The 23,448-nt window shown below is 32.3% G+C and overlaps 1 protein-coding gene across 15 annotated transcripts in view; it reads left to right on the top strand.

Moving 5' to 3' along the window:
• Positions 1-23,448, top strand: part of NBEA (neurobeachin) — a 662,404-nt gene that overhangs the window by 86,808 nt on the left and 552,148 nt on the right. For all 15 annotated transcript variants that reach the window (XM_072719992.1, XM_072719993.1, XM_072720000.1 and 12 more), the window contains exons 5-8: positions 1,966-2,087; positions 3,612-3,738; positions 12,337-12,456; positions 15,127-15,273. In XM_072719992.1, the coding sequence (XP_072576093.1) occupies positions 1,966-2,087; positions 3,612-3,738; positions 12,337-12,456; positions 15,127-15,273 (516 nt within the window). The remainder of the gene's footprint in view (positions 1-1,965; positions 2,088-3,611; positions 3,739-12,336; positions 12,457-15,126; positions 15,274-23,448) is intronic.

Below are 23,448 nucleotides of genomic sequence, written 5' to 3' on the forward strand. Positions count from 1 at the left end.
TGAACCAGTAATGAAATAATACACTAAATGCTATATAAGTTGTTAAACATCATATAAACATTTCTTACTCTTTATTATTAGTACTTAAGCGTCTTTGTAGTCTCCCATTTCATCAACCATTCCCCCAATTTTGTATTTCTTCCCTTAATATTTTGTTACTAACTTTTTTAAAGTTATAATTTTCAATTGTCACAAAATTGTGAAACAAAATAGGAATATTAAAAGTTGTGAAACAAAAAACAGTGTAATATTGTTCAGGGGCATAAAGCAGGCTCACATCTTGAAATAAAATTTGTCTGACCTTAAGTCCATTGTTTTATTATGTTTCGTTTTTTACAACAGATTGATATGTTATCTCTACTATTGAACTACTGAAAAATTCAGATAAGAGTTGATTTTAAAATCCTTATTATTACAGTGTTTTTGATAATTTACTTCTGGATGAGCATGATTGTACCAGTGGGTACATACTGTCTGGGACCACTGTCAAATGGCAGTGCCTTTGGATCACTAAAATTATGATACTGCTTACTTTCCCTGATATATATATATATATTAGGCCTTCTGAATTATATTTTATACTGTGGACATGCCTTTCTGTGAGCTGTGCTGCCTTCATATGAGCAATTTGGAATGGAATTCTATAGAGTGAGTTGTATAAGGTGAATGACAAATGTGAAATGACATTTTATATGATCTGTGACTTTAGTGACTATACTAGATCTGCCTTTCATGATTATCATCTGTTTCACGAATCTGCTGAATTTAGGACATAGTGAATTTTTGTATTCACTTAGTTTACTGAGAGTATTCCATCTAAACATCAGAATTGTTTCTTTTGCAAATTATGATAGATAGGAACATAGATTTTGGAGTCTATTAGACGAGGAGACAATAAGGGATATAGATTTTGGAGTCTTGTGGACTCATTGGACAGTGAGGAACATCCAGTTGTGGGTACCAGAATATTTTAGAAGGAAATATGAAGGAAGAGTAAAAACCACTTAAATCCAAAATCACAAAGGTATCCCAAAGGATATACCATTAACACCATGGGTTTAGCAGGAATGTTAGAAATGAGTGTTGATATCAGGCACAGATGGTTTGGATGTAAATGTGCCTGAGTTTCACATCTGGCAGTAGTATACACAGTTAGCTTTTGTACATTGATTAAGGGAGTAGGTATGCATTATTAGTTAAACAAAGTAGAAAAAGGCTGGGGATGCAGTGTATACTGTATAGTAGGCTTTGGTTGGTATAGAAGTAGGAGCCAGAGATTGAGGAGTACCATCCAGAAATGGGCAATTTCAGGTTCCTAAAACATTCATTCTAGCTGTCATATACTAAATTTAAGAGAATGTCTTTCAGTAGAGGTAACTATCTTGTTAAAGAGATTGGCCATAATATAAAGATCATTATTTATCCATGGAATTATTAGAAGTCTACAGTGAAACCAAGGAAAATGCTATTCTAGAGCCTCTCAGGTGTGTGTTTGGTATACCAGTTGTAGTAAGACCAAAGAGTATTATTATTTCATTATCACTCAAGGTTAGATTTTTCTTTTGTAAGTTTTTTTTTTTTTTCCATTGTAATTTGATTCACTCGTCTTTGCAGCTGTATGGGTTTTAGGGCTCTTTCAGTGGAGATATCTATGGAGATCATAAATGACCTTACACCAACTGTTTTTTCTTGGTGGAAGAGTAGGTCTAGAAAACTTGAAGGGCGGCTTGGCTTAAATTCTTTCCTTTCTCTCTTAGTTTAATGCATCTTTTAAGTTTTGATTTAGAGTCTAGTGGACTGGATGTTGAAATTGATGATACAGAAGGTGCTAAGGCCATTGGCTGGGAATAAGTCCATGATTTCCTGATATTTATACCTTTATTGTTTTTTGATCTGATTTGATCTTGGTTAATACCATATTTTTTTTAAATGATACTTTGGTATATTTTTTTCATTGCCTTGTAGGCAATTGCATTGCCTCCTATTGCAAAGTGGCCTTATCAGAATGGCTTCACCCTAAATACTTGGTTTCGTATGGATCCATTAAATAACATTAATGTTGATAAGGATAAACCTTATCTTTATTGGTAAGTAATATATTTAATTTTAGTACTTTTGTCTTAGTATGTCAGTCTTATAAATATGTGTCAAGGCAACATATTAAATAGAATGTGTATATATATATATATTTGTATGTTAAAACTATAAAGATACATGTCAATTTATTTTATTCATGTTTTGCTGTTAATTCTGGCAGTCGGCCTAATTTTTTTTTTTCTCATTATGGTTTGAAACTCAAGGTTTACAAACCTCCTCTGTCCAGTCCACATCATTATAGATTAACTATGGGATTGTTAGTGGACATGTGAGTCCCCGATCCAGGGGAGGAAAAAAACAAACTCCTTCGATTTCATTACTTTGCCTTTTTATTTCTTTTGTTCTATGATCATAATTAAGATATGATTAAAAATATTAGTGATAATTACTATGTAAGAAAATGCAATCAAATAAAAAATTAATTATTTGAAAGATAACTAACAGAATGGGTTAATAAACCCAATAGTAGGTTGACCTATAGGGATCGAGAGCTTGGTAATTTTAGTTTACCAATAACGCACAGTAATGAGAACATCAAACTTTCAATGATTGCCTTACTATATACTAGGCATTTGTGTTTACATGTATTACCTTAATTAATACTTGCAATGTTCTGAAATAAGGCTGTTTGAGGTTGTCTTATCTTCATTACTTATTAATGATATGCTTTGGTGTCTTCAGCTGTAAAGTGTGGATAATAATAGTACTTATCATATAAGATTTAATGAGAGAATAATTAAGTGCTTTTGTATATTGGCTCAAAAATGTGAGTGCAAAAAATGTGAGCTATTATTAGCTTGTAAGCTCTATTATAAAAGATCACATAGGGATAGTAATAAGAGGGAGTTCTAAACAAACATCTGAACTTCCAAACAAATGGGTTGAACTTCAGAATGATTTTGGCAGATCATACATTTATTTCAGTAATACTATTATTTTGCCAGAGCATTTACAATTTTTACAATACTGTGCTTAAATTCACAGCTAGGAGGAGTGCTCCGTTAGAAGAAAATAACTGTTTCATAGACACATATTTTTTCTTCTTCTAAAACTGTACTCCTTTGTTTGATTACCTACATCATTTATCAAATTTAGCTCTGACTTTTTAAAAATAATTTGTAAGCTATTTTTAAGGGTATAATAGAATTGGGAATAATTTGTTTTTGAAAACAGCAGTGTAATAGTAGTATAAAAGGTTTTTGTGTTTGCTAATTTCAGAGGTCCTTGAAGATTAATGAAATACTTGGTAGTCTTTTATTGGCCATTAATTTGTCTTTGAGTATTTGTGCTATTTTACATTGAAATTTCAAAAGGTTCTGTAGTCTTCTTCTATTTTCTCAAGGTTCTAAACCTTTCATAATATAGTCTTTATTTGGTGCATGTAAAACCCCTTCTACTCTCTGGGGAAATTAGTTTTGTTTTTATAATAATGTTTTATATTATTTATATAATAATTTTTGGATATAGCTTTTTGTATCAGAGGATATTGTACTAGTCTCAGTTTTTCTTTACAGTTTTCGTACTAGCAAAGGAGTTGGCTACTCTGCTCACTTTGTTGGCAACTGTTTAATAGTCACATCACTGAAGTCTAAAGGAAAAGGTTTTCAGCACTGTGTGAAATACGATTTTCAACCACGTAAGGTTGGTATACATTAATATTTCTATTGAGAATGACACAATTCGCCATTCCCACTGTCTTAAAATCCACCTATTATGACTTCTGTAATATTCCCTTTTATTAATTTTCTTATGACTCATAATGCTTTTCTCTTTTTCTTCTTTGTATTTTCTTTTTCTTTTTATGTCTAACTTTTCACCTAAAAAGATCAGGCTCTTGACCACTTGCAGTCTCTGTCTGTCTTGCTTGCTCACCCTCTGGGATCTGTTCTGTGGCTTTTTTTTTTTTTAAGGCGCAGGAATGGGTAACTTTATTTGGGAACAAAGACAGTTGCTATGACAGTAGTTTGAGAATCTCAATCCCAAGAGTCACTTCAGGGTTATCTTAGAAGCAAAGCCAAGCTTATAAATGAAGCTGCCTTAAAGAAGAGGGAACATTTAAGATAGGGTAAAGGAATATAAGAATAAAATAGACTGTAAAGTCAGCAGTAGCATAAAGATCATTGGAAGACTCTTAAACAAAACCCACTGTGGCAGTTTGGAGGGGGAAAAATATGCTTAAATTTTGGTTCTGTCACTTTTACCCCTAAATCTGTTTCACTTATCCTTGGTATTTGAGCTTTCTTAAAACACAAAACAAACCAAAAAACTCTATCTTAGATTCTACTCCATTAGTAATCATGGCGGGGATGGGGAAGCTACTGTGTTCCAGGCCTGGGGCTTTTTTAAAAAGTGTTCTGTGGCATTCTTAACAGTGAATACTTATTGAGTATTTACTAAGTCCCAGACCCTGTTGGTAGGCACTGCAAATATAACAGTGAACAAAACAGATAACATTCTACTTTTATGGAGCTTGTATTTTGGGGGAATTTTTATTCAGTTTCATGATAGTTTTCCACTCTTATTCTTATCTCTGAGCTCTATTATTACATCCTTATCTACCAAAAGGTACTGCCCTGTGAAAGTCTTTCTGGTCCATTCACAGACTATGTAACACTGAATTTACATCTCCAGTCTTATATTCATTATGTTCTTAAGTACGCTGATTTTATCAAGCAGCCTACAGTCTTCATGATAGTGGATACTTGAGTTGGCTTTGTTCTTCCTCCCCTTCTTGATCATGAATGATATCAGTGAAATTTTCCACTTCTGTACTTTGTATCTCTGTAATATATGTCTTTAAAAATTCCCTTACTTCCTAACTTCTTCATATTGTTCTCTCTTTATCCTTGGATACTTTGTCTCTTCCTCTCCCAAACTGTGTTACACAGTAATATCTGATTTATATTCTTCTTGATCATATAATTCCACTGCTCAAACTAGTCATTTGCTTCTCACTAACTACAGAGTAAATTAACATTTTTAGCCTAGTCCTTCATGATTTGGGTTTCACTTTTAGCTTTTTGTTTATACCCTTTATTGTGTCAAAACTGAGCTACTGTACATGTTTCATTTTTTATCTTTTCCTTTTCAAATGTTCAATTTCTGGCATGAAAACATTTACATGTCTCCTCACTTATGACTGTAGATCTTCAAATCCTGCCTTATTTTTAGGGTCCATTCCATATAACACCATTTCCATGGAATCTTTCCTTGATTTTCCTTGCTCTCAGATAGAATCTCATAGCATATTATTTCAGTATTTCTTATAGCAATTATTTCTTTTAAATCTTTATCATTCATTTATATGTACATTATTTAGTATCTATTGAGACTAAGCTATGTGTTGGATTCATCTTTTGTATTGCTTCACATACCTGCCATAGAGGTTTGAACTTGGTGGACTGCCAATAATAGATGTTGGATAAATGAATAAAATATGCCTTAACAATCAAAAGAACCCTTTTGTTTCCTGAAGGAGTAGGTTGTATTTATCTGGACAGCTAATTTCTATTGAGCAATTAATTTTCTATTGATATAAAATAAATGAGGTGTTACTGTTGATAAAGTGAGAAAGAAGGCCTGGGCCTTGTAGTCATTGCATCTTTGTAGGGCTATATGCCAGGGACCTTTTGGCAGGAGGAAGAAACAGTTACCACAGTAAAGATAGTATAGGTTGTTACTGTGAGATTCACATTTAAAATCAAAAGCTTACCAACCCTTTTTGTTGTTCCAGCACAGTAATGTACACTGCAAAACCAAGTTAAGTTTTGGATTTGTAGAGGATTTGAGCATTATCGATGAGCATTAAGAGAGATCTTTTATGCTTTTAGAGAAAGTGTTTTGTACAGGTTTAATGGAAATAAGAATAGTTAAAAAAAAAAAAGAAATAAGAATAGTTAGAATTCCAACTATTTACACATTCTTATATCTTTATTCAGATTCTAAAATTTTGGTATAAATGATACATAATTTTATATGATATGTCATATATAATAATTTACGTAGTATATAAATTTGCTATGTGTTTTATAGAAATAAGGCAGTGTCTTTTCAAGTTTCAGCATATTTATGAAACAATACTAAAGAATTTTAACAATTACATTATTAATTTAAAGTTTATTCACAGGGAAACATCTATATGAATTTTATGTTACTTTAACTATAGTTCTGAAGAATTAGTTTTGAAGAACATTTGCAGAAATTTTGCTTTAATTACAATTCTCTCATGCTTTTCCTCTTCCCCTCAAATTCTCTTGTTTCCTCCTTTACATCTAACTCCTTTGTTTGCTCATCCTTTTCATTTTCCCTTAATTTTCCCTTTCTTTCCTTTTCTCATCTCCACCTTTTCTTGTTCTTCTTCCCTCTTTCTCTAATCTCATTTGATTTTGATAATAGAACCAGTCTTTAGACTGGACATTCAGATTTCACAGTAGTATATATATGTGTACATGTCATGCACTATGGATTTATATGTAATTAGCTCTTTCAAAAGGTCAAGTGTTAAGCCTCCAGATTTGGCAATACTTGAGGGAGTTTTAGCTCATTCTATTAGTCTTGAGTCTTGTTTCCTGAGATTTAAAGTTACACTGATTCCTGCTTCTTCAATAATACTGGCAAGGAGGAAGATGTTCAACAGTTAATGTTTTGGCTCATGAAATATGCCTTTGTTTAATATCCAGTAGAATATGGATATTCAGAGAACAAGTTGAAATGTGTTTTTAAAAGTTTGCTGTAAAGGTAAAAAATAACGAGAAAATGCAGAGAAATGTGTAACTAATTAATTAGAATTATAAAATATAATTCATTATCACCTGGGGTTTTTCTGGAGAGATGTTCCATTATATATTATATATAACGTATATATATATATATATGTGTGTGTGTGTGTCTGTGTGCATATATATATAATATAATAGGCCCCGTCGTTGTGTTAGAGTAACTAACCATTTGAAAGTCCAGAATTTAAAAAACAAAGGAAGAAGTATAGGAGTTCCTATTTCCACATGTTTAAGGTCAGTTACTCTCCAGGTTCAATAGTCTTTTTTTGGATATATGACAATGAGATTGTCCACTGCCTTTAAGGCACAATCTGCCTTTTCTCTACAGGAATATTTATCTACAGGAACAACCAAAACAGAGATGATGAGCCTGAATATACAGAGGGAATGTCATTTCTTTTTCTTTCTTTTTGTTTGTTTTCATATTTGCTTATGATCCATCCCATGTATGTTTTCCTATATATTAAAGAAAACATGATTTAGGATGGGGTTTTCAAATATACATTTAAATATTTTCCCTGAGTCTAATAAAAATGTTTGCTTTAGTAATAACTATTTTTATTTAAAAATGTCAGTGTAACAATAATGCATTAATATATACCTAGAAAATTGCTCAAAGAGCAATGATTCTAAATAAGTTTATACATTAGATTGGAGTTCTTTTTTTCTTGATACAAATCCTAGTTATTTTAATAAAATTCAATTGTTTCTTCTCCAGAAATTCTGATTTATTGGATTTAGGATGACACCCAGGAGAGTCCAAATGTGCCAAATTATTTTGACTTTCAGTGGGAACTTGTTATAGATACAAATTCTTAGAATTATAATTTTCGTGTTAGGAATATGTTTTTAACAAATGCTCTAGGTGATTTTTTTTCATTAGACAAGTTTAGATAACAGTGATTTGAAGAGTATACATAAGGAAAATTAGGGTGAAGTTAAGAACCAAATAAAATTGTCACTTATCAGTTTAAAGCAGTTTAACCCATTTGTTGTTCTTTCTCTCTTTTTGTCTTTATGCTGCTTCCTTATGAGAGATACATTCTAATTTGTAACCTCTCTATATACATTGATTCTAAGGAGTCTTGATAGGAGCAGGACCAGAGAGTGATGGAGGTTTTGCAAAACCTATAAGGATTCTCATATAATCTTTGAAAACCATAAATATTTTACTTTAGTGTTTGGTTATTCAAAATAAATACATTCTCTTTTCTTTCTTTATATTTCCAGAAGATGCCCTAGCTAAATTATATTCTTTAATGTGTTTAACTGGCCTTTCACAAAGAAATGATTATGTTAAAACTTTTTTTTTTTTTTACCTGTACCAATTATCAGATGTTTCCTTGTGACAACGTATGACAATTATTAGTATATTACCTAATATGTAGTATGGGCTCAATATGTGTTAGCTGCTATTGATATTTGTATAAGTATCATGTTATGGGGTGCCTGGGTGGCTCAGTGGTTGACCGTCTGCCTTTGGCTCAGGTCATGATCCCAGGGTCCTGGGATCGAGTACTGCATCGGGCTACCCTCTTTGCAGGGAGCCTGCTTCTCCCTCTGCCTATGTCTCTGACTCTCTCTGTCTCTCATGAATAAATAAATAAAATCTAAAAAAAAATCATGTTATATTTTCCTATGAATTCTTATTACAGGTTTTTTTCTTGTTCCTTTTTTATAGATCTATTTTTGCAGATCTCAGTAGATGTACATAATAGCAATATACACACAGTTTCCAATTTTCCTCCCATTTCTTTTAAAATATAAGTCAAAAATATCAAGTCAAAGGTTGTGCTCTTTTGAATTGAAACGGCACTTGTTTATTATGTAAAGTATAGATTGACGTACCACAACAAGAGATGTACCACAAGAGAACAGAAAAGTTCATTTTCCTTGTAACTACTGTGTGACCTTCCCTGAGATCAGTTTATCCATTCAACATGCATTCTTTTATTCATTCATTTTTATCAGATATCAGTTTTGACCAAAATCAACCTTATTGTAACTCCACATCTTATTATCTGACTAATTAAGTTAGCTACTTATTAACTGTATTAATATTAATTGACCAATATTAACTGTATTAATGATCTCAGGTTAGTGGTACCACAACCCATTTAAGTGAAAAAATGGAAACCATCTTATATTCCCCTTTTCTGTATCATCACTTCTGTTCAGTTCTGTGAATTAGTCCCTATCCCCCTTCTTTTAAATTACTAATGTCTTTGTCTTAATTTAGATTTTATTAGTTTTCTTACCTGAACCTTGGCAGGAGTTTTCAAGTTTATATTTAACCACATTTGCCTAACTATTCTACCTACTCAATACTGCCAGTTATTTCCCTAAATAACTACCTACTCAATACTGCCAGTTATTTCCCTAAATAACTGCCAGTTATTTCTCCTTTTATGAAGATGATCATTTCACTTTCCTGCTCAGAATTCCTTAGTGATACCACGTTATGCAGAAACAAAGGCCAATTACTAAAGGTGTCCTACCTGTCTCTTTATAAGCTGGTCTTTGTTATTGCAGCTTGATCTAAACACTGAGAAAAGTTTTGTCATGCCTCTGTGCTATTATATAAAGTATTAGAATTCTTCTGCCTGGAATAAATGCCCCCCACCCTCCTGTTTATGTAACAGTTTGTATTCATCCTTCAAACTAAGTCTTAAGTTTCATTTTACTCTTTTAGTGATTTTCCTGTTCCCTTCCTTTCATTTGTCTTTGCTTTTCCCCCTCTCAAATTAATCATTCCTTCTTTTGCTCCCTTATCTGTATTTTAGATATTTTTCATGGTTTTATAATTGTTTTCATATTTGTTTTTCTGGTGAAACCTCCATAAGGTATATTGTTATCTTGGTATGCCCACAGTCTGGGGGATACTTGGCATGAAATAGATGTTCAGTAAACTTTTTAAATGAATGATGGACTCTGAGAAATAAATAATGTCAATCTTAGCAGAAAAAATCTCATCAGGAGGAAATAGTGGATAAAAAAATAGATATTTAGTTAACTCCATCTTATTTGTAGGTGCCAAATATGTATTAGGAACCATGTTCTTCATAGTTTTTATATATTATGTATTATCTGTAATATTCCCAACCACTCCACAAAGTAGGCATTATTATTTCTCCTTTTTTAGACATGAGAGTAGATTCAGAAAGGCCAAATAATTTGCCAGAAGCCATAGAGCTCATAACCTGGGAACTCAGTTTATATCTGTATGAATTTAAAGTTTGTACTGCCCAGCCTAGCACACTATAAATTTTCTGGTATACAGGAGAAAGAACTCAATAAATATTTGTTAAATAAATAAGAACTCATATTAGGTATGTCAGTAACTATAATAATGTATCTAATATTACTTAAACTTGTCCTTGGATAGCGGGAAATCCTCTTCTATTTATAGACATTTATTTATGTGTATTCTAGTTAGAAATTTAAAATTTCTTAAAAATTTACTCCAAAATATGAAGATTGTATTTCCTGTGTTACCTAGATGGCATTCTGGTAGAAAATTTTCAAACTCATTGAGGGTAATATAGGTGAATTTGAATTCTTATGCATACAAATAAACCATAAGATTTTTCTTTTTTCTTTTTTAAAGATTTTATTTATTCTTGAAAGACAGAAAGAGAGAGAGGCAGAGACACAGGCAGAGGGAGTAGTAGGCACCATGTAGGGAGCCTGACGTGGGACTGGATCCCTGGTCTCCAGGATCACGCCCTGGACTGAAGGCAGTGCTAAAGTAAACTAAACCGCTGAGCCACCTGGGCTGCCTTAGATTTTTCTTAAATTTATTTGAAGCACCATTTTTATGGCTTCTTCTTGAGAATTTTGTAGTATTTAGAAATAGTTGTTAAATGACTGACTTTAAAGATTTTCTTCTGCTTTTAATCAGGAGAAACATACAAATTGTCCTGATCAAGTGGAAGATTCAGTTTGCAATAATTAGAGTTAAAGATAATCTAAAATGAAACATTTAAAATAACTTGTGTTTTAGGGATTACATAGTTTTACCTGACGTTTTATTTTTTTACTTGAGGAACAGTGTTTATGTTATTATCTTCCATGAGTTGTTCAGTGCACTATTTTTTTCTTTCTTCTTTTCTTTTCTTTTCTTTTCTTTTTTTTTCTTTTCCTTTCTTTCTTTTCTTTTTTTTCTTTTCTTTTCTTTCTTTTCTTTTCTTTTCTTTCTTTTTTAAAGATTTTATTCATTTATGCCTGAGAGAGAGGGGGCAGAGACACAGGCAGAGGGAGAAGCAGGCTCCACTCCATGCAGGGAGCCTGACATGGGACTCGATCCCGGGTCCCCAGGATCCCACCCTGGGCTGAAGGCGGCGCTAAACCGCTGAACCACCAGGGCTGCCTGTATTTTTATTTTCTAGATAACATTAATAAAATAGAATTTTGTTCAGTGTTTTCCAGACACTTTGAAATAACTGATATTTTAGTGGCTGAGAATTATTACAGCTTTATGTTTTTCAAAATATGCTATATGGAATGATTGAATAGTGCTTAAGTAATTTGGGAAACAAAATTTGCATTACATATTTTTTTTTGGGGGGGGGGAAACTAAGTCTAATTTTCCCTCCTTAATCCCTCAAGGCATACTTGTTCAAGTATCTGTAAATTATTTGCATTTTTTTTAATTTTAGAAAAATATTTCTGTATTCTCAGCCTTAGGTTATTAACTTTCAAAAGGGTAAGAGTTTAAATAATTCTGTATCAAAATATACACTTAAAATGCTTTTGGTTGACCCTAGTAACTATAAAGATAGAACTTAATATAAACTCATTCCTTGATTCTTAATGTATATTCACACATTAGTAAGTTTAAATATGTAATTATTCTTGTACCTAATCTAAATTGTGGAATTGAAATCACTTAAATTTTATTATAAATGTTAGTTAAAATGTTGTTTCTTTGGTAGGTATTTCCTGAGCATGCAATCCAAAGTAGAATCCTAGGTTATTCTTCCTCAGTTTACACTGTTTTTTTTTTCCCCCTCAGAGTAATCTTGATTATTCATCTTATATTTTTTTACTTGTCTAATCTGTGTCTTTTTCATTACATCATGAATTTCAGGATAGCCGGATCTATGTGCTCTGTCTGGTCAAACTTGAGTATTTGTGGTGCCTGGCAGGATATACATGTTGTTAAATGAATGAGCACAAATATAATTGTATTTCCATAATATTTAGATCTTAGTATAGTGGAAGGAATATCATTCCTGAGTTCAGAGTGTTCTAGGTCTGTCTCCATCACGGATTTAATCTTTATGAATCAATTCTTTCATCTGCAAAATGAGAAATAAGAGGTGCAACTTGAAATGGTAATGTGTAATTGTTAATTCTTTCAAGCATTTCTTGTAGTGTGCTATGAATGTTATGATTGCTTTTTTAGACCATAACTAAACATGACATATTAAGATCTTTAAATCTTTTTTTTTTATTTAAGTGGTACATGATCAGCATTGTCCACATTTATAATCGGTGGAGGAACAGTGAAATTCGGTGTTATGTTAATGGACAGCTGGTATCCTATGGTGATATGGCTTGGCATGTTAACACAAATGATGTAAGTTTTTTCTTTAACCTGTGCTTTAATGTATTTAAATATGTAATGTATTATTGTTCATAACATGAATTTTGTAATAGAATTGTTTTGTAGAAAATAGTTATACTTTGAAAGTTTTTTTTTCTGTTAAGTGAATTTTTAGGTCTCGTTTAATTAAGTTGCTAAAATAGTGATACAAAAAAAGGAAAATTGCTCAAATAAATTATTAAGGATTAGATCAAAACATCCATGCAGTATTCTATTCTTTCCAGAATTTCAAGCGGTAAAAACTGTGTCTTGCATCTTATCTGGATGTGAAAGGAAGACTTTAAACAATGTGAATAAGTATAACATGTAGTCATTGTTATTTACTAGATAAGTAGTGATAAATGCTGTGGAAAAAAAAAGTGGAAATAGTATAGAGGCTATAGGTGTAGGGAAGGGGAAGCTATATGGTATAGAAATGACCTTAGAAGAGTTGAGGGAAAAAGTCATGTGGATATTTGGGAGAAATATCCCATTTGCTGGAAGCAGTGAGTGCGAAGCCTATGAGGTGAACTGAAAAGTTAATTAAACAAAAAAGCAACCAAAAATGGACAGAATAATGTTAAAGAGATAAGGTTAGGCAGATAGTAGGTGGTGAAATCATGCAGAGTCTCGTGTTAACATAATACCTGGGCTTTTCTATCTTACCCAGCATAAAAACTTTGGAAAGTTTTGAGCAGACAGGTGATATGATACTGATTCATATTTTAAAAATATCAGGCTGTAGAATTGAGAATATTTTGAAGGAAAAAAATGACAGAAGCAAGGAGATCAATTAAATGACTTACTGTGATAATAACAAACACAATACTAGTTTTGACTGTCCTGTTAGTAGTGAGAGAGGTTACACAGTTGAATTCTGAATAGAAAATATCTAGAGTTAAAACCTCAAGATCTCTGTTCTGGACTTTCCCTTGTCATTATCCTGGCCTGTCAGACCCAGAGTAAAAGATATTTTCTAATGCCAAAATATTTCCAAACCAATAATAGATAACTATTCCAGGGTACCTGGTTTTATAAAAACTTGCCTCTTTTAAACAAAATTCACATCTCAGTATTGTCCATATTTCTCCAGACTATAATTTACTCAAGAGCAGGATCTCTTCTTGTTCTCTCTGGTATTCTTCTAAATAGTACTGTGTACAAAGTCTGCAGCTTTTTCCCTGAGTCATGGGTTGGAAGAATATACCCTGCAGACCATGTCTGAACCTTGATCTGTTTTTGCATGACCTGAGAGCTAAGAATCTTGGTTTCTTCATTTTAAAGGTTTTTCTTTTTTTAAAGATGTTTTTTTAAAGAATCATTTTTTTAAACATCCAGACAAACAAAATAGAAGATTATATGACAGAAACCACATGTAGCTTGCAAAGATGAAATTCTGCTTCATGTCTACCTTCCAAAGAGGATTTTTATTATACAGTGGAAGAAACTTAAGAGACTTTGTTGACTGTCACTAACTCTACAGTTTTATATAGATACCGTTTTATATAAATATATATATATTTAAAGATTTTATTTATTTATTCATGACAGAGAGAGAGAGAGAGAGAGAGAGAGAGAGAGACAGGCAGAGACACAGGCAGAGGGAGAAGCAGGCCCCATGGAGGGAGCCCAATGTGGGACTTGTTCCCGGGTCTCCAGGATCACACCTTGGGCTGAAAGCGGCACTAAACCGCTGGGCCACTGAGGCTGCCCTACAGTTATATTTAAAAAGAAGGAAGAGAATAAAGAAAGAAGACTTATTTTTGAATTATTTGCAATAGTACACCAAAAAATAGAGAGGCATGGGCAATAACACATATATACACATACATTATGCAGTAAATTCTAAAGGCTCTTATAGTTTTAATTACAGGTTGGGTATTTGACAAGGAGTTTCTGTCTTTGTAATTCATTCACAAATATTTTGTTATTCTGTTGAGGCACCAAAGGAATTCCATATATATTTAATGTCTTGATGATCAGTACTAAGGTGTGGAATAACTTATAAGGATGAGGGAGGGAAACTGGAGCCTACCATTAGGGGAGATTTTAAGAAGTAGAGATGAGAAAGGGCTTGTTAAATATGGCTTCTTAGGTCTTGAAGTCTCCAGATGGAGAGCATTGTACCGTCTGCTTTAGGTTGCAGACTTTAGTGATTTGTTTATTTGGTTCTGCATAATGCCTACTCATGGAAGAGAGGGAATTGGTTTTCATTCTGTCCTTGACATAGTGTGGAGAAATTAGATAGTTTCAGAAATTAGGCCTATGTGTTTATGGTTAAAAATTGGAATAGTTATTCTCTGATCCATATGAATCTCTATATAGACAGTTATTAAATCATTAGAATTTCAAATTAGTTTTACTTTTATAAATAGAATTATAAGCCCATTTGTCTTTAACTATGACATTTGGAAAGTGGTTAAGTGATTATTGAATAATTGGTTATTTTTGCTTTTCCATAGATACAAAATATTTAACTGATTAACTTTTTCTAAAAATCTATAGCTGGCCTTTTTATTATTTAAATACTCCATAAAGTCTTAAGTGATGCTTTCTTCTATCATTATTGTTATACTGTAAGGTCTTCATGACAGTGAAGGCAAGTATCCTTAAATATTTTGTCATTACAAAATAATACATTTTTTTATGACTTTTTAAAAATAGAGCTATGACAAGTGCTTTCTCGGATCTTCAGAAACTGCTGATGCAAATAGGGTATTCTGTGGTCAACTTGGTGCCGTGTATGTATTCAGTGAAGCACTCAACCCTGCGCAGATATTTGCAATTCATCAGTTAGGACCTGGATATAAGGTAATAAAACTATTATAATTCTGGAAAGTTTTATATGGATTTTATGTGAAATGTGATACAATATAATATATAGGGATAATCTTCAGTGTGGTTTAAAAGTTGTCTCTATTTTTTGGAGCTCAGTTGTTCTTACAGGTTTCATTTTGTTTCAAAGGTGCTTTTTTTCTTTTTAACTATTTTCCATTCACAAACTTTGAAAATTCTTTAGAATATTTCCTATAACATTAGGCTTTTTTTTTAGAGTCATGGCTTTTGTTGACATTCTGAAATAATAAATTTTATGAAACCATATTGCTTAATGTGGTATTTGAAATCTCAGATTTTGAAATACATAATGAACAAATGAAATGACCATTATTGTTCAAATTAGAAATAGTTTGGAAAGAATAAAGGTTTAAAAGGAAAATAGTGTAAAATTACATGTGGCTGAAATTACTCAGTTTTAGTTTTTACTTTTGTTTGTCCTTTACAATAGATAAGGAAGGTAGTACAATACTGACCATATGAATTTTGCAAAAGCAAGTATTTAATATGATTTATCATATTCTTCCTATTTTTTTAACTTTCAAAATGAAGACTTATATAGGCAAAATACTGTATTCACATATATGAAAGAGTTTTTAATATGCAGTATATCTGGCTAGGGAAATATATGAGTATTATTTAAATCACATAAGGAGCTGTGACATCCCAAACTCTTTGGAGCTGAGAGAATTATGCAGTGTAAGTCAAAGTTTTTTTAATTTTGAAGAAGTTCATGTCTTCCATCGAACAGCTATTTAAAAAAAAAAACTTAGTGTTTAAATAATCAGTGCGAAGATTATATTATTAAAAAGGTGTACTAAAATATTTCTGTCCCTAGTGATTTTAAATCACAATGATATTAAATGACAATAATGCTGTCATTTTTATGTCAAGGTGAAAATACTTGCTACAATCTTTTGTCCCTAACACTTTATCATTGCTAGAAATGAATTTGTGCTTATACAGCATTTTTTCTTTCATGAGTCCTTTTGTTGGGTTTGGGTTCTAGTTCTGCAATGTGTTGGCTTTGTGTGGGAATATTTCTGTAATTAGATTTTTGGATTCTGCCTCCTTTTATATTTCTTCAGCTTGGCCTAAAATATTTGAAGTGGCTTTCTTCAAACACTGCCAGAATGTTATTAAGTGAATCAAAATCAGTGATCCACAATTAAGATAGAAAATTAAAAAGCTCCCACAGATATGCAAAGTGTAAATCCAATATGATTCTTATAGTGAAATTTTAGAATTGATGGCAGCTTCCTGGCAGGAAAAAGGAAAAGGACTAAATATAAACAGGTTATGTAATTCTCCTATTTGGAAGGAGCAAACATTGTCTTGAGCCACTTTGCAAACTTAGTGACTTGTCATATAGCTCTTTCTCATCCATAGTCTTTCATAACAAAAGTGAAAATGAGTAGTAACCCTGTGTCACCATGTTCTATACGCAGATACTCATGTGATACAGAATGTATTCCTATCATAGACAATAGAATACCTCTATCAAAATCGGAACTTTTAAAAGAAAATACCTCTAAATTTTAGGTATTTCATGAAAAAAATATTTTATTATGAAAGTTCCCAGCCTGTGAGTATAGCCATTGAGCCCCTGTTTTTTTTTTTTTTTAAGGCTGATTTATTTATTTTAGCAGAGGGGAGAGACAGAAAGAGAGCAAGAGAGGAAGAGAAAGTATGGGAGAGGGGCAAAGGGAGACAGAGCCCTAAGCTGAGTCCTTGCTTAGTGTGGAGTCTGTGGGGCTTATGAGCCTGAGATTACAACCTGAACCAAAACCAAGAGTTGTATGCTCAGCCAACTGTGCCACCCAGGTGCCTCCTGAGCCCTTTGTTGTTAATGAAAATAGACTGTAAATCTGTGAGTGTATATGTATTTTCTCAATTTGTAAGTATTAATAGTAGAAATGCTATTAGGAAATGCATCTGTAAAATTTTTTGACATTGAAGTTTTCTAGAAATTCAGAGAATGAAGAGAAAGAAGAAAGGATGCAAATAAAGATCAGATTGTGTTATGACAAGGAAAAAAGCTGAAATGGTACACATATAATAGTCTCAATTTTCTTGGGTAAAGTAGGAAGTAAAGTCACTTTTTTATGAGTTGAAGGGGTAGTGAGTTACAGTGGAATTTTTATAATGTTTTGTATGTAATAGTTGCCATTTAGCTTAAATTACAAATCTAGAATTGTTAAATATTATATAATAAGATATTTATATTCATAGATGCATTTTAAAAATATTTTATTTATTCATGAGAGACACAGAGAGAGGAGAGAGAGACAGAGACAGAGACAGAGACAGAGGACAGAGACACAGGCTGAGAGAGAAGCAGGCTCCATGCAGGGAGCCTGACATAGGACTTAATCCCCGGTCTCCAGGATCAGGCCCTGGGCTGAAGGTGGCGCTAAACCACTGAGCGACCCGGCTGCCCTTGTTGATGCATGTTATATGGAACTTCCAATAAGTAGAGTGGTCAGATGGTATTCTCTGTGATTCTGGGCTTAATGTAGATGGCATGTCAACATCTGGGCCCTGAAATAAATTAATTCCCCCCAAAATAATGTCCTCAAACTATATATACTATGCAGCCTATTCTGTGTAATTATGATTTGTTGAAAAAGAATTAGAATTAGAATATTAGATATTTTTCTGTGAAATGTCTGGTTTTGAGCAATATGGCTTGTCAGTGAATATTTTGTACTTAGCTATTTTAGGTAAACTGTAAATAAAGGAGTATATTACTAATCAATTAAATAAATCATTAGATTTGGAAGTAATTGGTAAAACACGGAATTTCTCACTGTAACTTTGTCTAGTATAGAAAAATTTACTGTGAGGTTAGTGTATTGGAGAGCTGCATTTGATGGGGTAATTCAGTGTCTACAAGATTATAAAAAGTCATATATAGTGGTTTTTTGACATAAGCTTGCAAAACAGATTTTAAAGTTTTGATATTTTTTAATTGTTATTGGACATTTCCTAACCCTTTGTGGCAAGCAATTCATCTCCATTGCTAAATATTTCAATATTAAGCTTTGTGTTTTGTCTTCCATTCAAGAAAACGATAACATAGTGATTCTGTATCAGTATTATATTATGATAAAGGCCTAACAGAGAAAATGTATAGAACAATCTCCAAAATTAAAAATCACTTTGGAGGGTTTCTGATACTTGCTTGGATAGGCAAGTTCCTAAGAGAGTGATATTCCCACAGTAACCACTTAAAACTCTGCACATAATACAGAAAACAGGTATGTGAGGGCTTTCAGACTGAATAATTGTAGTCAGGTTTTAGAGAAGTATCAAAACATGAAACAAGTGGTCAGCATGGATTGAGTTCCCCATTTTTCACTCTGGCCATAAAAATTAAGATAAAAAACACTTGGCCAGTCAACACCATGGAGATTAATGGGCAGCTGTGGATAAGAGACAGCAAGGAAAGAATCTGAATCTATATTTTAAAAAAACTCAGCTTGAATCTCTGGCCAACCCCTGAAACCATGATCATGGAAAACTGATAATAGATTGTAAATACGGGTTCAAGAACTGAACTGAGATCCAAGACACCACACATAGGAGGTATGACAGTCTGTAATTGTATCTAAACAGGAAAATGACCCCATGAAACAAAAACATAAATACTTTTCAGAAAAATATGGTCTCTACAGAATAATTTTCACCATGTCCAGCATATAATCCAAAATTGCTCATCCTTTGAAAAGCTAGGAAAATGTGACTTATTCTCAAGGAAAGGGAAAATCAGCACACAGCAACTTCAGGATAAACCAGAATCATTGAATTATCACATGAGGACTTCTTGGGAGCTATTATAACTAGTGAGGTTAAAAATATTGTTTGTAATGAGCTGAAGGTTAGGAATTATCAGCCACAAAAATTTTTTTAAATGGAAATTTTAGAACTGGTGACTGTATCTGCTTTAAAAAAATCCACTGTATGTGTTTGTTATTAGCAAAATTGATAGGATAGAGAAATAAATAAACTTAGATATAGACTGACAGAACCATTAGAAAAGAGAGAAAAGATTAGAAGGGAAAGAAGAAAATGATAGAGATGTACGGGGTGGTTTTGAAATCTAATATGCAACATATAAGAGAAAAGGCTAGAACAAATATATGAAGAAATAATGGTAGAAAACTTCCCAAATTTCATTTAAAACAAACAAACAAACAAACAAACAAACACATTACAGATTGAAGGAACTATGTAAACTCAGAGGAAAATAAAGTCAGGGAAACCATAAAATCCATTCGTTTCTTGGGGAGAACGAGGATGTACATTATTATGGGAGGGGACAGACAATAAAAAAGTAGATAGTGTGCTAGATGGTGGTAGTGCTATGGGAAAAATAAAGCATATAAAAAGAGGGAAAATGGTGGGCTACAGTTAGAGTGATAGCAGAGATTTTCTCAGATATTTTCTCATGCTACTTTTAAGATTGTCTCCTTGTCTTTGGCTATCAGCATTTTTACTATGATTTTTCTGCTTGTAGGTTTCTTTGCTTTTATTTTTCTTTGAGTTCATGGGCTTACTGAATGTGCATATTAGTGCTTTCTAAAATTTGAGGAAGTTTTCAGTTCCTCAAGTTTTTGGGTATTTTTCTCTTTTCTCTTCTCTGCCTCTGCTATTCCCATTTTGTATATGTTGGTATACCTAGTTGTTTCCGACATTTCTCTGAGGCTTTAATAATTTTTCCTTACTCTTTTTTCTTTCTGGTTTTTGGATTACATAATCCCTATTAATTTATTTTTATATTTGCTAATTCTGTCCTTTACTTGTTCAGATCTTTTGTTGAGTACCTGTAGAAAATTTCTCAATTCAGTTACACTTTTCAACTCCAGAATTTCCATTTGGATTGTTTTTATAGTATTTCTCTTGTTATTGGTATTCTCTATGTAATAATTTTTTAAAAAGATTTGTTTACTTATTTTAGTGAGAGAGAGAGTGCAAGGGCACAGGAAAAGGGATAGAGAAACTTAGGTAGACTTTGTGCTAAGCAGGGACCCCCACATAGGTCTCCATTCATGACTCTAAGACCCTGAGCAGAGTAGAGCCAAAACCCCAGGAGTCAGGCACATAACTGACTGCGGCCCCAGACCCCCCTTATTCTCTATTTAATATGACATTGTCATCATACCTGCACTTACTTGTCTATGGTTTCCTTTTAGTTCTTTGATTGTATTTTTAATGGCTAATTTGGAGTCTTTTTCTGTTAAATCTGACAACTCTTTGCTCTCACTAGCAGTTTCTGTTGCCTGCTTTTTTCCATATGTATGGGTTATATTTTCCTGTCTAGTTCCATTTCTTTCATTGTCTGGTTGGGAAATGTCCCTACTCTCTTTTTTTCTCTTATAAACTTATAACAACTTTATTGAAATGCAATTTACATATCATACAATTCACTCCTTTTAAGTGTACAAGTTAATTATTTTAAGTAACTTACAGAGTTGTGCAGATATCACCACAATCCAAGTTTAGAACATTTCTATCACTCCACATGCCTATTGGCAGTCACTGCTCATTTTCATCCCCATCCCCATCTTACTCATACCATTTTATATAAAAATTCTGCTTCTGAAAATCCCTCAAGGAATAATTTAGTGACTATTGATACTTATGTGTAAGCATGCTTATCATATCTTAATATATAATTTTGAAGTGTTGGAAGTAACCTAAATACCAAAAGTGGAATAAATATAAGAAAATTATCATATTTTAATAATGGATTCTTTATAGTCACTTAAATTGCATCATAATTTTTTAAAAAACTAAAAATGGTATATTTAATTAATTATGATATGAGGGTGTCTTGCTCCTAACAACCAAAGTAGGAAATGTGATATTTGCATTGTGGACCGAAAAACTTAATTCCAGTTTTTATTTTTTCCTCAAATAAGAATAGGTTTTATTAGACTTATTACATTATATTTCACAAAACTGTTTTATAGTTTTCCAGAGAATATATTAAACATTATTTATTTCATTGTAAGCAATATGAATAAAATGAAAGTAAAGACTATAGAATGTACATACATTGCAGAATTGTTAAAATGCCAACATGGAAAAGCTAATTATAGTATTTAACAATACATCATTTTTAGGATGCAGAGTTCTTAAGCATGACAGACATATGAAAAAAAAGATAAGAATTAGTGAACTGTTTTTGACATGTTTTCAAAGAATAGTAACCATGAGCCAGAGTGATATCTTCAGTGTTTTCTAGTACTTTTCACTTAAATTCATTGAAGATTATAAGAATGAATTATATTATAATTATTGGTATAAGATTTTTCAGCCCAAAAAAGACTTTTTTTTTCTAAGTTATATGTGTGGTAAAGAACATTGGTGATTTCATATTCATGCTTAATGGATGATGTATTTGTCAAAGCAACCAACTTTTTTATATATATGTAACAAGGAAAGGGCTCAAAAAAGAAAAAAGAAGCAAAAGAGAGCCAAAAAAGAAAAAAACAGATATTTAAAGAAATAAAAACTGAAGAGTGGTAGGTTTTGGCAATAGAAAGCAAAAGTTTTAAGATTGAAATGAATGCAAAAAGAAGACCAAAATCAAGGAAGAAATAAGGTAGTATATTTTTAATCTTAAAGTACAAGTAATTAAATATAAAGTGGGTGTATACTGTCAAAAAAAGATTAGAAAATAAAAATGCCAAAATATTAAAAAGCGGAATGGATAATTTTATTCTAAATTCTGAATTTCCCCTGAATAAGGAAAAGTCAATAAAAAGTAGCTTTAAAATGACTAGAGGAAAACCTGAAATGATTCTGTTTGGGTGAATTTCCTCAAACAAATTTAAAATTCAGAGAATATTTGTTAAGGCATTTCTATGCATGGAACACTATCACAGGCATTATGGAGCATGCAAAGCTATAAATTACCTTTAAGGAACTTATAACCAAGTAAGGAGAAAAACATACAAAAAGCTAAAAAGTGAAGTTGATTGAATTTATATCATGTTATCTGAGAACAGTAAGTCCACTGGGATCATGGAAAAGGATTCTGATTGTAGGAACTGAGAAGTGTTTCATAGAGAAAAGGTAGCTTTAAAAACCAGTTCAGCTAGGCTCATGAAGCTTCTAAGATTACTTTGAAATTCATAAGGAATAAGTGAGTTGTTTATTTTGGTAGGGAAAATACGTGTTTTCCTTTTCTTTTTTTAAATTTTATTTTATTTTTTTTAAATTTTTATTTATTTATGATAGTCACAGAGAGAGAGAGAGAGAGGCAGAGACATAGGCAGAGGGAGAAGCAGGCTACATGCACCGGGAGCCTGATGTGGGATTCGATCCCGGGTCTCCAGGATCGCGCCCTGGGCCAAAGGCAAGCGCCAAACCACTGCGCCACCCAGGGATCCCACGTATTTTCATTTTCTTTGGGTAGATACTCAGTAGTGGAATTATTGGATCATGGGATATTTCTATTTTTAATTTTTTGAGGACCCTCCATACTGTTTTCTACAGTGGCTGAATATAAACTCAAAATGGAATAAAGACCTAAATGTGCGACCTGAAATCCATAAAAATACTTGAAGAGAACACTTGCAGTATTTTCTCAGACACTGGCCTTAGCAACATTTTTCTGGATATCTCCTAAGGCAAGGGAAATGAAAGCAAAAATAAACTATTAGGACTACATCAAAATGGAAAGTTTTTGCACAGTGAAGGAAATCACCAACAAAATGAAAAGGCACTCTATTGAATGAGAGAAGAATTTCACAAATGACATATCTGATAAGACGTTAATATCCAAAATATATAAAGAACTCATGTAACTCAACACCAAAAAGACAATCCAATTGAAAAATGAGCAGAGCACATGAATATTTTTTCAAAGAAGACGTACAGATAGCCAACAGACCCATGAAAACAGACACATCACTAATCATCAGGGAAATGCAAAGAAAAACCACAATTAGATATCACTTTATACGTTTAGTCAGAATGGCTAAAATAAAAAAGACCAGAAGTAAGTGTTGTCTTAATTAATTAATTTCAGAAAACATTCAACCAGATTTCTGATTTTGTCCATTCTGGAGTAACTGGTACTGAATGTGCCATAATACCGTATAGAACTATAAAAATGGGCAAAATTACAAAACATCTGGT

Source organism: Vulpes vulpes, chromosome 9 (assembly GCF_048418805.1).
Source record: "Vulpes vulpes isolate BD-2025 chromosome 9, VulVul3, whole genome shotgun sequence".
In the NCBI taxonomy this organism is placed as follows: Eukaryota; Metazoa; Chordata; class Mammalia; order Carnivora; family Canidae; genus Vulpes; species Vulpes vulpes.